The sequence below is a fragment of the Saimiri boliviensis genome, chromosome 2 (genome assembly GCF_048565385.1).
Source record: "Saimiri boliviensis isolate mSaiBol1 chromosome 2, mSaiBol1.pri, whole genome shotgun sequence".
Classification (NCBI taxonomy): Eukaryota; Metazoa; Chordata; class Mammalia; order Primates; family Cebidae; genus Saimiri; species Saimiri boliviensis.
In genome coordinates this window covers 114,372,815-114,387,928 of record NC_133450.1, presented here as the reverse complement: position 1 = coordinate 114,387,928, position 15,114 = coordinate 114,372,815, and the positions used below count along the sequence as shown (strand labels likewise).

General features: G+C 40.7%; 1 protein-coding gene across 1 annotated transcript in view; it reads right to left on the bottom strand.

Moving 5' to 3' along the window:
- LOC101027687 (fibrous sheath-interacting protein 1) overlaps positions 1–11,401 on the bottom strand; it is a 75,129-nt gene extending 63,728 nt beyond the window's left edge. The window contains exons 1-2 of the mRNA XM_074389934.1: positions 11,301–11,401; positions 4,338–4,715 (exon numbers count right to left, since the gene is read on the bottom strand). Of these exons, the coding sequence (XP_074246035.1) occupies positions 4,338–4,715; positions 11,301–11,401 (479 nt within the window). The remainder of the gene's footprint in view (positions 1–4,337; positions 4,716–11,300) is intronic.
- Between the last annotated feature and the right edge of the window lie 3,713 nt (positions 11,402–15,114).

Here is a 15,114-nt window from a genome sequence, read left to right as displayed (position 1 = left end):
AATTTCATAATTATGGAATTAGTAACTTAGTAAACATGATACTAAGCATAAATCAAAAAGGAAAAGACTAACAGATGTGGCTACATAACAGTTAATCTTCTTGAGTCTCAAACATGAAAAAGAACTTTAAGTGAAATTAAAAGGATCTGAGAAATTGGGGAAAATAAATGCAACATAGGTGATATACAAAAGGTTAATTTATTTACATATTTATAGAGCTCTTACCAATCAGTAAGGAAAAAAACCATTCTAATAGAAAACTGGGTAAAGATATAAAAAAGAAATGCACATATCAGAAAAAAAAAAAACAGAAAGACATACAAATTGTCGATAATCCAGCTTTAAAAAGTCCAATTTTTCTAATTCAAGAAATATACACAAAGGGACCTGAAAGATGATGACACATCAAGGAAGCAAGAGTAGTGGGTTCTGGATTGGTGGGTTCCTGGATGTTCCCACCCGCTTGTTTACCCGTATTTTCTGTTTTTCTATGAAGTATATCTTGTATTCATAACTAAAGAATTCATTTATTATAGAAGGAGCTCTAGAATTTACTAAAAAGTATTTGAAAAAAAATGAAAATCACCCAACATCCCATCACCCTGAGCTGTTAGTACATTTCTTTACCATTTTTGTTCTACATATTTTTTCAATAAAATTGGACTCACGTATTTCTCACCACCACATAATGAGCATTTTCTTATGACATTAAAACACTTCAAAATTGAATATTTACATCATGATACTTGATTAAATAGATAGATTAGATATATGACCAGATCCTAAATTGTAACAAATGACAACTATTTATAATATTTATTTCAAACAAGATTATTTAAACTTTTTTCATACAGGCTTGTGGGAAATGAAATCATCAAAGATGACTTAAAGCCAAAATGGGGACATATGGCTGCTATAATTTGGTATTTTCAGACTAACAAAATAAAAGAAAGTGAATCCTTCTCTGTTTAGTAATTATGAGTAACAAGCCTTTAAAGAGTGGGACTAATTCCATGATTTTTATATCTAAAAATTATTTATGTATGGTCAATTTTTTACTTTACATATTTATGTATTATGTAAGGAACACTTGCCCATGCAGAAAAAAATCAAATAATACAGGTGAATATAAAAGTGTTTTAAGTCAAAATTGTGCATACCCCAAGAATTAGTGTTAATTGCAGGTCTCATTTTTTTTTTTTTTTTTTTTTTTTTTGAGACAGAGTTTCGCTCTTGTTACCCAGGCTGGAGTGCAATGGTGCGATCTCGACTCACCGCAACCTCCGCCTCCTGGGTTCAGGCAATTCTCCTGCCTCAGCTTCCTGAGTAGCTGGGATTACAGGCACGTGCCACCATGCCCAGCTAATTTTTGTATTTTTAGTAGAGACGGGGTTTCACCATGTTGACCAGGATGGTCTCGATCTCTTGACCTCGTGATCCACCCGCCTCAGCCTCCCAAAGTGCTGGGATTACAGGCTTGAGCCACCACGCCCGGCATGCAGGTCTCATTTTTTTAGGCATATGCAAACCTTCTATTCTTTACACCCATCAACTCCTCCCCAATGCAAACACATACACAAATGGCATGGTGCTTTGCAACTTGCTTTTTCACAGTTAACAATCTATTTTATATATTTGTCTATATCACCATTTGTAGATATACTTCATGCTCTCAGTCAACAGCATAATATCCCATAGATGTAGCAGTTTTTAAATCAGCTCACTTAGGTTGCATATAGAATATTTAACATTAAAATCAATTTTAAAACTTTCTCAAAACGTATCACAGACCTAAAGTAAACCTTAAAACTATAAAATTTCCTTTTTTTTTTTTTTTTTTGAGACGGAGTTTTTGCTCTTGTTACCCAGGCTGGAGTGCAATGGCGCGATCTCGGCTCACCGCAACCTCCGCCTCCTGGGTTCAGGCAATTCTCCTGCCTCAGCCTCCTGAGTAGTTGGGATTACAGGCACGCGCCACCATGCCCAGCTAATGTTTTGTATTTTTAGTAAAGACGGGGTTTCACCATGTTGACCAGGATGGTCTCAATCTCCTGACCTCGTAATCCACCCGCCTCGGCCTCCCAAAGTGCTGGGATTACAGGCTTGAGCCACTGCGCCTGGCCAAAATTTCCTTTTTTGTCATTGTTTTTACTGTATTTGTAGTAGACAGGGTTTCATCATGTTGGTCAGGCTGGTCTTGAACTGCTGACCTCTAGTGATCTGCTTGCCTCAGCCTCTCACAGTGCAGAAATTACAGTGGTGAGCAACTGTGCCGGGCCAAAACTGTAAAATTTCTAAAAAATACATGTGACTATGCCAGGCACGGTGGCTCATGCCTCTAATCCCAGCACTCTGGGAGGCAGAGGTGGGCGGATCACAAGGTCAGGAGATCAAGACCATCCTGGCTAACACAGTGAAACCCCATCTCTACTAAAAATACAAAAAATTAGCCCGGTGTGGTAGTGCGCACCTGTAGTCCCAGGTACTCAGGAGGCTGAGACAGGAGAATTGCATGAACCTGGGAGGTGGAGGTTGCAGTGAGCTGAGATCAAGCCACTGCACTCCAGCCTGAGTAACAGAGCAAGACTCATCTCAAAAAAAACAAAAAAAAAACACTGTGACTGTGGGGGTTAGGCAAAAATGTCTTAGATACAACATCAAAGGCATGATTCATAAAAGAACATACTGATAAATTGGAAGGCATCAAAATTTAAAACTTGCACTCCTCAAACAATATTAAGACAAGGAAAACAAAATCCAAAGACAGGAAGCAAATATTTGAAAAACACATATCTGACAAAGGACTCATATCCAGAATATATAAAGAAGTATTAAGACTCAATAACAAGAAAACAAAATATTTAGACACACGTATCACCCAAGATGATGTATGAATGACAAAAAAGCACATGAAAAGATGCTCAACATCATTACTCCTCAAAAAAAATAAAAACCACAATGAGATACCACTAAGCACCTATTCAAATGACAAAAGTTATTTTTTTGAAAAACTGACAATACCAAGTGCTGACAAAGTTGGAGAGCAACTGTAACATTCCTATTGCCAGTGACAATGCAAAATCTTCACTTTTCAAAACAGCTTGGCAGTTTCTTATAAAATTAAACATACACTTACCATATGACTCCACAATCTCATTCATAAATATTTATATATATATCAAATGAAATTTCATAGAAATTTACATATCTATGAAATGAAAACATAGTCAAACACACACACAAAGAAAACCTTTACATGAATATTTATAGTAGCTTCATTAATAGCCAAAAACTGGAAAGAACCCATCCGAAGGTGGCTCAAGTAGGGAATGGATAAATATACCATGGTACATCCATACAATGGACTATTACTCAGCCATATAAAGGAACAAACAACTGATACACAGAACACGAATGAGTAGCAACTGCATGATGCTAAGCTGAAATTCAAAAGGACACATGGTATTTTCTTCCATCAATATGACATTCTGGAATAGGCAAAATTACAAGAACAAAAAACTAAGAAGTTCTTGTAAGGGATGGGGTTGGGGAGGGGTTAACTACCAAGCACTAGGGGATTTGGGGGGCATGATGAAACGTCGGTATTCTGATTGTGGTGGTTGGTAATTACATAACTGCATGCATTTGTCAAATTCACAGAACTGTAGATTAAATGGGTGAGGCTTACCATAAGTAACTTATACCTCAATTTTAAGTTAATATCTTTGTGCCAATCTTTCTTTAGTTATCCTCATACATCCATAAAATAAGAATTGCTGAGTCAAAGAACACCTGTGTTTCAAATTTTGGTAGTTCGCCAAACTGTACTCCAAAAAGCCTGTACAAAATTACACTGCTACCACCACACTGGCCTGGGGCCCGTCTGGTTACGTCAAAGCTGTTTTATCTTTTCCAGTCTGTTAAGTGTAAAAAGTATCTCCGAATTTGGTTTACACTTCTTCACGAGAAAAGCTGAGTCTCTAGTGAAATGTTTACTGTTTACATCTTTTTATTTTTCCTGTGAAATACCTGTCTGCATCTTTTGCCGTTTATGGTCTAGTTTAAATGGCTGGTGATCAGTTCTAGAACTCTGTGGGAAGATCTAGATCTTGGGAAAGTGGGAGCCTTGGTTACAGGTCCTGATGTCAGGAGATTCCCGGAGAAGCAGCCTCTACGGAGGCAGAAGCCCTGGGCCCCGCCCCCACTGAGCCCGCCCCCGTCCTCTCATTGGCCCTGTCCGCTCCCCCCGACACGCCATCTACGGGCCGAGCCGCCCAACGCAATTCCACCCAGCCTACTCCTCGCCGCGCCGCACTGCGGCCGCGCTCCGCCCTCACCTGCGCTGGCCCTCACCTTCCCGGAGTGCCTCCTCGAGGAACTTGCCACCGGCAGTCAGGCTGCAGAGTGCCGCGGAAGGGCGCCGCCGACACTCACCGCGCCAGCCACTTTCCCCGAGAGGAGAGTGGTCTGCCCCGCCACCGCAGCCTCTCTGGTGGTGGAAGAAGCCGCAGGTCCAAAGCCCTGGTGCCGCCGGGACCGCTGTTTCCCTGGCAACCAGATGCACGGCGCTTCCTGTCTCGCGATAGGGGAAAGGGCTGTACCATCCGGAAATGGGACGGGGGCCGGCGGCTGCTGAAGCCACGCGACCTGGGACTGCCCGGCTGTGTCCTTCCGTCTTCGCGGCGGACGGTGGGGGTAGACAGCTGTTTATTCGTCTTTAGGTTGGATTTGGAACCGGGACGTCTGGATGCTTGTGTACTTCTGTCCCTGACATTGCTGTGATTCCCCTACAGGCCAACTATCCTCTCCGAGCTCAGTTTCCGCCTCTGTAAAATGGGAACAATAACAATTCCCTTCTCACAAGATTTATGCAACTCAAAAAGACCATGTATGTGAAGCTCTAGGTAAATTTGGTGTGCTATGGAAACTTTAAAAATATTAGTTTTGCATAGATTCGGCTACAGTCCAAGAACAGCTATAATTGCTGTTTGCACCTTCTTTTATTTTAGTTTCTCTAATTTCTCTGCATGAAAATTGTTTCCCTATATCCACAAACTGATTTTCCATCCCTCCAGTGCCTTCAGATTTCTGCTGCTTTCCAGCCGAAACAGTATGTTACTGTTTACAGGGCATTTTCACATTCATGGCCCCTTTGTCCTCATTGTTTTAAGTAGGTAAGATGTGTTTTTTCAGCGAAACAAACAGTCATAGATTGAGTTGCTGAAAGAACACAACTGAAATCCAGGCGGTAAAAACCTCTGACTATAAATGCCCTCCCTATGCTCCTGAATCCTGCATCTTGTGTGTGTGTGTGTGTGGTTTTTTTTTTTTTTTTTTTTTTTTTTTTTTCTTGAGATGAAATCTCACTCTGTCGCCCAGGCTGGAGTGCAGTGATGAAATCTCAGCTCACTGCAACCTCTACCTCCCGGGTTCAAGCGATTCTCCTTCCTCAGCCTCCCTAGTAGCTGGGATTACAGGTGCACGCCACTATGCCTGGCTAATTTTTTTATTATTATTTTTAGTAGAGACAGGGTTTCACCATGTTGTCCAGGCTGATCTGGAACTCCTGACCTGGGGTTCCTGACCAGAACTCCGCCCGCCTCAGCCCCCCAAAGTGCTGGGATTACAAGCTTGAGCCAACGCGGGCCAAATCCTGCGTCTTATCACCAGCCCAGACTTCCCTGAACTCCAGACTCCTTTACCTAACTGCCTATTTGACGCCTCCACTTAGATATGTATGCATCTCAAACTTAACACTGAAAAAAAAGACTTATCCAGAATCCCCCACCCACTCTCTATTCATCTCAACAAATGGTAATTTCATCCTGCCATGTCTAGACCAGAAACCTTGGAGTCGTCCTCAATTCGTCTTCCTCTCACACTCTACAATCAGTTTGTTCTAAGTCCTGTCAGTTCAGCATTCACAATATATCTAGAATCCAAATACTCATCATGCCTTCAGTGCTTCCATTCAGGTCCATACTGACATCATCTCTCAATGATAAGGCTTTCTGTTTTCTCTCTGACCTCCATTCCTAGCTACTGCTTCCCCATGGTAAACTTGGTTCCAGCCTCACTGTCCTCATTGTTAGTACTTCCATGTGAGGATGTCTTCCCAGCTTTTCTCGGGGAATTTATATGATTTTCCAAATCTCAAAAGGAAAAAAGTTGCAAAATGAAGAAAATAGGAGAAAGTATCCTAATTCTCCTATAAGAATTAAAACTTAGCAGCCAACCTAGAGATGTTACTGAAGAAATTCACCAATGTCAAGTTGAAACCCATTGCAGCAAATGCTTAGAGGATGAGGTCGACATTTTCAGGAACCAGGACGGGAGCACCTGGGAGAGACATAGCCGCAATCTCATCAGTCAGTCTTGCTTGTAGTTGGTGCCATGTACGGGTATGTTCCTGGCGCTGTGTGCTGCCGGCAGTGAGGCATTTTTGCAAATAAATAGAAACAGGTTGATGTTCACTGTATACTTCATACAAATTCTATGAGCAGGTTCAAAAAAGTAATGAGTTTTGGATTCAGAATAAATCCTTAAATTGGAAGCTTCCAACCCCCCATTCTGGGTAGTACAGTTAACCCTGCTAGGAGATCTGTCTATTATTTGAATACTACCCAATAATGTTCTCTGTGTTTCCCAGTATTTAAATATTTGCTGTAAACTCCAGTTCTTGTAAACACGTCTAAATTTAATAGTTCTTGTTTTTTAAACAAAGCCTTCAGATACTCATAATAATGAGTAAAGAATATGAAAAAGGTAGGGAATATTTTATGAATAAGATTTTGAGAACAGCTGGCAATTCTGATTTCCTGTTTCTGCATCCCAAAGATCGGTGTCTGTCAGGAATTTGGAAACATTACTACTTGTTCTTCCTCCAGTCCAAATACACACACACACACACACACACACACACACACACACACCAGCCTGAAATACCGTTGCCCAGCTATCCATGTGGTTTGCTCTTTTCTTTCCTCAGGCGTCTGCTTCCTGAGGAGGGCCTTTCCCAAACATCCTATATAAAATAATTATCCTCATCTTCACACTCCCTAACCTCTGGCCCCTCAACCCTGGTTTATTTTTTTATGAGGAGAAGAGATGACATTATTTGGATTCTGATACTAAACAGCTAGGTCATCTTAGGTACACCATAAGCTTTTGTGGGCCACAGTTTCTACATTTGGAAAATGAAGTTGGACTAGTTTCACAGTTCTTAACTGCACTGCACATTAGAATCACCTGGGGAGATTTCATGAAATACTGAACCAGCAACGTACCTGAAATCAAATGAATCTAGGGCTTCTCAACTTTAATGTGCAGACAAATCACCGAGGGATCTTATTTAAAATGCTGATTCAATGCTGGACGCGGTGGCTCAAGCCTGTAATCCCAACACCTTGGGAGGCCAAGGCAGGTGGATCACGAGGTCAAGAGATCGAGACCATCCTGGTCAACATGGTGAAACCCCGTCTCTACTAAAAATACAAAAAATTAACTGGGCATGGTGGCAGGTGCCTGTAATCCCAGCTTCTCAGGAGGCTGAGGCAAGAGAATTGCCTGAACCTAGGAGGCGGAGGCTGTGGTGAGCCGAGATCGCGCCATTGCACTCCAGCCTGGGTAACAAGAGCGAAACTCCTTTTCAAAAAAAAAAAAGTTAAAATGCTGATTCACAAAAAAAAAAAAAAAAAAATGCTGATTCAGTATCAGATGCGACCCGAGACTCTTAATAGGCTCCTAGATGATGCCAGTGCTCCCGGTGTACCAACCACTGCCTAGCAGCAAGACAAGGTCATTGTCAAGTGCCTGCACAATTCTCATACACCATAAATAAAGGCCATTCTTCCCAATTTTTAATTAGGTAATTAATAGTGTCCACTAAGAAAACAATACCTTCCCAATATCTTGGGGGAAAGGGCTGAACTAAGAAAAAACAGACCTATGATTAGTGCACATGATTACTGGTGTTTTCATTTTTTTAACTTTTGCTTTTAAAATACAGGCAACATAAGATGCATACAAAGCAAGTGAAAATAAAATTCAGATTCCATATAAACTTTATGTCTCTTCACTGTAACCTTTTCAGACTAAGTCCCCATTGACTATACTTTACATAAAACTGTTTATCTCATTTTGAATTGTTTTCTGTCTCTGTGTCACTCTCACTTTGCTTATTTTCCTCCTGATGCTTCCATTTTGTAAACCACAGAGAGGTGGTGTATGCGTTAAGGGCCAGCTTTAATAAATTGCATTTGTTGTGTATTTGTTTTTAATTTCCCCAAATACTTCTGTGTCACGTCTTGCAGGTGACACCCTCAAAGCAACATTCGGATATAAGTCCCAGAGCACCACATGTCTATACTGTGTTTTCTGCAGTTCCGTTTTCAAAAATCACAAACACATCCTGGAAAGTGTGCCTTTCAAAGTAATTCATAAAAATTTCTTCTAGAGTCAAGATATTTTAAGCTAAAATTTCCCTGGTCTCATTCCAAGTTGGTGACACATGGCAGTGGCAGTGTTGGTTTAGGAGTTAGCTTTTGTTTTCGTTTTCACTCTCTCCCTCCTCTTGACATCCTCCTTCTGAGTGGAGTCAGATTTGAATGAATGAAAGCAAGCAGGAGCATTGTTTGCCATCTGGGCACCAACTACCATTTCAGACTTCTTGTCCTGATTTCCCTTTTCTCACCATAACTTCAACCAAATGTAACAATATGGTAGGAGAGGGATCTCATTAAGCCTCGTATCATAGATTCTACACACTGGATTTTGTGTAGAATAGCCATTTCTATGGAGAGCAGGTAATAGTGTATGCCACCAGACAGTTCCCATCTCCTGTGACTCATGCTTAGTGTTACCAAAAAATTACATTTACAAAGTGTTTCAGATTTGCCTTCAAAGCATCATTTTACTTCATGCATAGCATTCTATGAATTGGCACTAGTATTACCTGAATTTAGAGTTGAGAAGCAGAACTCCTAAAGAGTAAATGAGCAAGGTCATTGGGGAACTAATTGGCACTGGGATTCCAACCTAGGTTCCAAAGCCTGCCCTCTTAACCTCCTCATGGGTCCGAATTCAAGAAGAGGAGATATTTATATCCACTAGATGGTGCTAATTGTCCTCTGTTAAAAAAAAAAAAAAAAAAAAAAAAAAAATTTGCCAGCCACTCTCAGAAACAAATTTCTTTGGATTTTAGGTGTAATTCAAGAAACCACTGAACTGAAGTATTTTGCATGTTTACACTGTGTTGTAAACATCTTTAAATGGCCACCCAAATAGGAAAAGTGAAAATTAGATCTCCAAAAAACAGAATCCATATTTTTAAGTGTTAATACACATAAATAGTATCAAACAACTATGGTGACTTTGAGACACTGAAAGTTCTCACATATCTGTATTTACATTAAATCAGTAAACTTAAAAAGAAATACATGTTTTATTCCATTTACCCCTTTATACTAACTGTACTCCCTCCAGCTCCTCCTAATCCTTCTTGGCCACAGTGCCAACCATGTAGGCAAGGGTTATGAACAGTGAAGTAAATAAAGCCTGAAAAACAACAATCAGGTTCTAGAACAGGTAATGCTTTTTTTTTTTTTTTTTTTTTTTTTTTGATATAGGGTCACACTGTGTCGCCTAGGCTGGAAAGCAGTGGCACAATGATCATGGCTCACTGCAATCTCAGCTTCCCAGGCTCGAGTGACCTCCCACCTCAGCCTCCTGAGTAGCTGGGACTATAAGCACATACCACCATCCCCAGATGAATTTTTTTTTCTTGGTAGAGGTGAGGTCCCCTGTGCTGTTTTTATTTCAGTTGAAAGTAAAATACATGTTAAGTATATGTTTAATATGTACTTAGTACCTTATTTTAGTACATTTTTTAGAACTTTTTTTTTTCTTTTTTAAAGACGGGGTTTCACTATGTTGGTCAGGCTGGTCTTGAACTCCTGACCTCAGGTGATCCACCAGCTTTGGCCTCCCGAACTGCTGGGATTACAGGCTTGAGCCACCAGGCCTGGCCTACATTTTTTAGAACTTAAAAGGTATGAAATAAACCCAAGTCAAATGGGTTCTAAGATTTTGCTGCTTATAGGATCTGTTCAGGTGTTATTTAAAATGTTGATTCTAGTCCCTATTACTTGATTCAGTAGGTCTGGAATGCAGACCAGGAATCTAAATTTTTAACAAGTCCATTGGTGTTTCTGGTACAGATGAACCACTGACGTCAAGTTAATGTGTTAGAGGATAAACACTGACAGAGGACTTTACTCCTGGAGGCACCATGGAGCCCCCTGTAGCTGTGTAACACAGAGGCTGTGAACTGTTTACTTCCTTTGCAAACATCAGGCTAGAAACTGAAAATGCTCTCCCTAGAACACTTCCCCTCCTCCTCCTGTCTGCTGCGGAGTGCTCCTCAAATTTAGCTGTCGGTCAGTGAATGTCTCCATTTTCTAAAAGATCAAGTTTACAACTTCTCAATGCCTACTGGTCCAAAAACACAATGATGACTTCATGAGTTGTTTGTTTGTTTGAGACCGAGTCTCTCTCTCGCCCAGGCTGGAGTGCAGTGGTGCAATGATCTCAGCTCACTACAAGCTTCACCTGCCAGGTTCAAGTGATTCTCCTGCTTCAGCGTCCTGAGTAGCTGGGACTACAGGCGCGCACCACCATGCCCAGCTAATTTTTGTATTTTTAGTAGAGACGGGGTTTCACCATGTTGGGCAGGATGATCTTGATCCCTTGACCTTGTGATCCACCGGCCTCGGCCTCCCAGAGTGCTGGGATTACAGATGTGAGCCACCACGCCAGACCAACTTTAGGTTTTGGGTGTTTTTTTAAGTGAAAGAAGTTAGGTCATGCATTGTCATATAACTTTATTTAACTGGCTTCAGCAATCCAAATGTCAATGTAGGGGGCAAAGAAACTGCCAGGACATTGTGAAATTATGTAAAACTTAGTACACACACACACACACACACACACACACACACACACACACAGAGAGAGCAGTGCAGCTACATGTTTATGGCCAGAGGCTTGTTTTTAAAGATAGTAAAGTAAATAAGTGAAAACAAAGATAATGTTAAGATATCTGGAGTCATTCCCAGGTGGAAGGTATCATCTCAAGTTGGCCCTAAAGCAATCTGCTCTGCCAAGTAAGTCATTCTCACCAGAAAGGGGAAAAAATTTTATTTCTCTTCTTTTCTAAAGAAATTCCCTCAAAGTAACACACTGGTTAACTGTCTCATAATCTTACTGGCTACAAAGTTTGGTCACCTGCAGCAATTCTGTACCTGTAAAAATTTAGAGTTGCTGGAAACTTCCCAAGGCCTGCTGCAGTTTCAGTTGCTGGATGCCAACTAAGATTAATGTTCTTCCGCGTGTTCTCACTCATAGGTGGGTGCTGAACAATGAGAACACATGGACACAGGGAGCGGAGCATCACACACTGGGGCCTGTTGTGGGGAAAATAGGGGTGGGATGGGGAGTTGGGGAGAGATAGCATGGGGACAAATGCCAGATATAGGTGATGGGGAGGAAGGCAGCAAATCACACTGCCATGTGTGCACCTATGCAACAATCTTGCATGTTCTTCGCATATACCCCAAAACCTAAAATGCAATTAAAAACAAGAAAAAAGATTAGTGTTCTTCTCCTGACATCTCTCCTGTCAGCTAAATGGATATGACACTGCTTTTGGATAATGGCTGAAAAGAAGTTTAATAATTTCACTGCAACCAAGATCGCACCACTGCACCCCAACCTGGCAACAGAGCAAGACACTGTCTCAAAAATAAAAAATAAAAAAATAATAATTTCACTGCAGCTATCAATTCTGGGCTGAAACCAACAATATCTGAGCACAGCCTATGGACTGGGTTTCATGCTTCATGCTTGAACTTACTGGTAAGCTTGTCTCTGAGTCCAAAACCTAACTTCAGTATTGAGGTTGGTCTCCCTGATCCCATAGGGGTTTGTTTGTTGTTTTAAATTAGATCTTCTGATCTATATTCTTGGTTGAGGTGAGCATGTCGATACACAACTACCCCCAAAGGCCGAGGAATCTGAGAGGCCAATGAAAAAATCTGACAAGTCCAGAAAGAAACGTTCAATAAAGGCTTACAAACTAAGCTGTGTCTCTGGCGGCCAGAGAGACAGTGGATCCCCACACTTGCCCCCGAGACGGCATCTTTTTTTTTTTTTTTGAGACAGAGTTTCGCTCTTGTTACCCAGGCTGGAGTGCAATGGCGCGATCTCGGCTCACCGCAACCTCCGCCTCCTGGGTTCAGGCAATTCTCCTGCCTCAGCCTCCTGAGTAGCTGGGATTACAGGCACGTGCCACCATGCCCAGCTAATTTTTTTGTATTTTTAGTAGAGACAGGGTTTCACCATGTTGACCAGGATGGTCTTGATCTCTTGACCTCGTGATCCACCCACCTCGGCCTCCCAAAGTGCTGGGATTACAGGCTTGAGTCACCATGCCCGGCCCCAGAAATGATTTTTCTGAATTAACATCTCAGAGATGAAGAAGTAAGAAGGAAACCACCTCAGGGGTTTGTTCATCAGTCGTGGGTCAGGCTGCCACAATGCTTAAGCCTCATCCTGGCAGTCTTAGCTTCTCACTTTATTTCTTACACATTTCCTTAGCTCGAATTCAAATCAATGTTTCTGTCTGAACACAGAGTGTTTATTACACTGGGAACTGTCATCATTTTGATGACTATTGGTTTTTTTGTTTACATTTTTTAAATGTGATCATCCAAACTACTTTCTTAATAGAAACTGGCTTCTTTCCCCCTCATTTTGCCATAATAGACAAACTAGAATTAGTGTTTTAATTTTGTTCAAAATTTGTTATATTTTTTAAATTCATCACTGACACACATTTTAAAATACACATCTCAGGATATTCTGGCCTGTCTTTGCCAAGAACAGCGTGGCCTGGGCCCAGTCTCTTTCTGCCTCAGTTTCCACCAGTTTCTTCATCTAGTAAATAAGAGGTAGATAAAGGTTTTTACTGCTACTTCCCACTCTGAGACCCTGTGATCGTCTGATTTAATCAGTCTCTGGTCTCTTTGGAAATGATCTGCTCATGTATCTCAGCCTAGACTGAAACAACATTCATACCAATGTAAAAGGCACCTGCTCAACGTGCGTGGCAGCAAGAATTGCTTGTTTAGAAACACCTGGGTAATGGTAACAGCCATCTGTCTTCTCCCTGCAATTGTCAAACAAAGAATTAAGCAAAGCCAAACCACAAGAGAAGTGCCCTGTTTTTATAGAACGATGCAACAGAACGGATTAAAAATTGGTTCAGGTTTTACGAGAGTTACATCTGTATCCCACCTCTGTTATAGAAGAGCAAGCCTCTTCGACCTCTCCAGACTTCAGTTTAACAGCCTATCTGTCAAATGGGAAGATGACTCTCTAGCGCTTTTCCTTATTTTGTTGAAATAGAGAAATTAATATGTTCTTAAGACACTACACTGAATTTTTCATTGCACTTGCTAAGAAAATGAGTACTTTTATGCCAGGTAACAGCAACCATCTAATCCATGCTGGAGTATGAAAGAAAAGCAGATAAATTAATCAGGTTCAGTTCACATCTGTTGTGCATTAAATGCTCATTTATCTTGTAGAGCTTACTACAGATGATGGTATTTTTTGAAAATTGCCAACAATTTTTTAAATGAATCTAGAGATCATTACCTGGACCCAGATTTGTGAGAATTTTGTATCCAGGTGGATACTTGCATCCATGCATTCAACTGTCTGTCATTAATTGGTCACATTTTCTGAGTTAAATCCTCTAGCAAACTATTTCTGGACAAGTGAACTTTCCAGCATTTCTCTAATCATGCCTAGTTGCTCAGAGATTCTGACAGGGATAGGAACAAGATGGTCACATGAATATTCTTCAATTCCTTACCTCTATTCCTTTGAGATAAAAAGTGTTGGAAGTCAGGGGGGTTTCTAGGTACTAACTATGCAATAGTTACTCCTTCACAATATTTAGCGGGGGGAAAAATGGAGGGCCTTAATTAAGGAAATATTTTTTAATGTCTCCACCTACTATCTACTGAATTACTTAAATTTCACCATGAAAAAGACATTTAAAAGCAATGGTTTCTGTCCCTCATATTTTGCTTATGGAGTAGGCATTTTTAAAAATCATGAGTTCTGCAGAAAACCAAATACCGCATGTTCTCACTTGTAAGTGGGAGCTAACTAATGTGGACACAAATAGGGGAACAGCACACACTGGGGCCTATCAGAGGGTGAAGGGTGGGAGGAAGGAGAAAAGTAGTAAATAGAAACAATGCATGCTAGGCTTAATACCTGGGTGATGAAATATTCTGTACAACCAACCCCCGTGACACACATTTACCTATGTAACAAACCTGCACATCCTGCACATGTACCCCTGAACTTAAAAGTTTAAAAAATTAAAAATTTAAAAATTTTTTAAAAATCGTAAGTTCTAATCCACAGTCTTGGACAAAGCACTTAATTTCCTGGACCTCAGTTTCTTCATGTTAATTTACAGGAGTGGTATATGACTAGACTAAGATCTTCCAGATTCAGAATGTTATCACTATATAAAGTAAATGAGAATTTTTATGGAGAAAGAAATTTTTTGAATTTAAGAAAAACTTGTCATTCATCAAAAGAAATCATTGAGATAGCAGGGACTCTATCTTGAACACTATATTCCATCATAATAGCATGTATTAAATGCAATAATATTTACTGTTATGAATAAATGAATCTTGTTAATGTTTTATATCCATACAGGGAGGAGTATCAAATGACTCTCGGGAATGTGGGCAATGGGTGAAAGTGATTTGATGGCAGCAACTTTTAAAGTTAAATAAGGTGAACACAGTGCAGAATTAACAAGAAAGGCCAGGCATAGTGGCTAACTCCTGTAATCCAGCACTTTGGGAGGGGGAGGTGGGAGGATCGCTTGAGCCCAGGAGTTCAAGACCAGCCTGAGCAAGAAAGTGAGACCCTGTCTCTACACAATTTTTTTAAAAAAATTATCCCTTGAACCCAGGAGTTTGAGGTTGCAGTGAGCTATGATAGTGCCACTGCACTCCAGCCTTG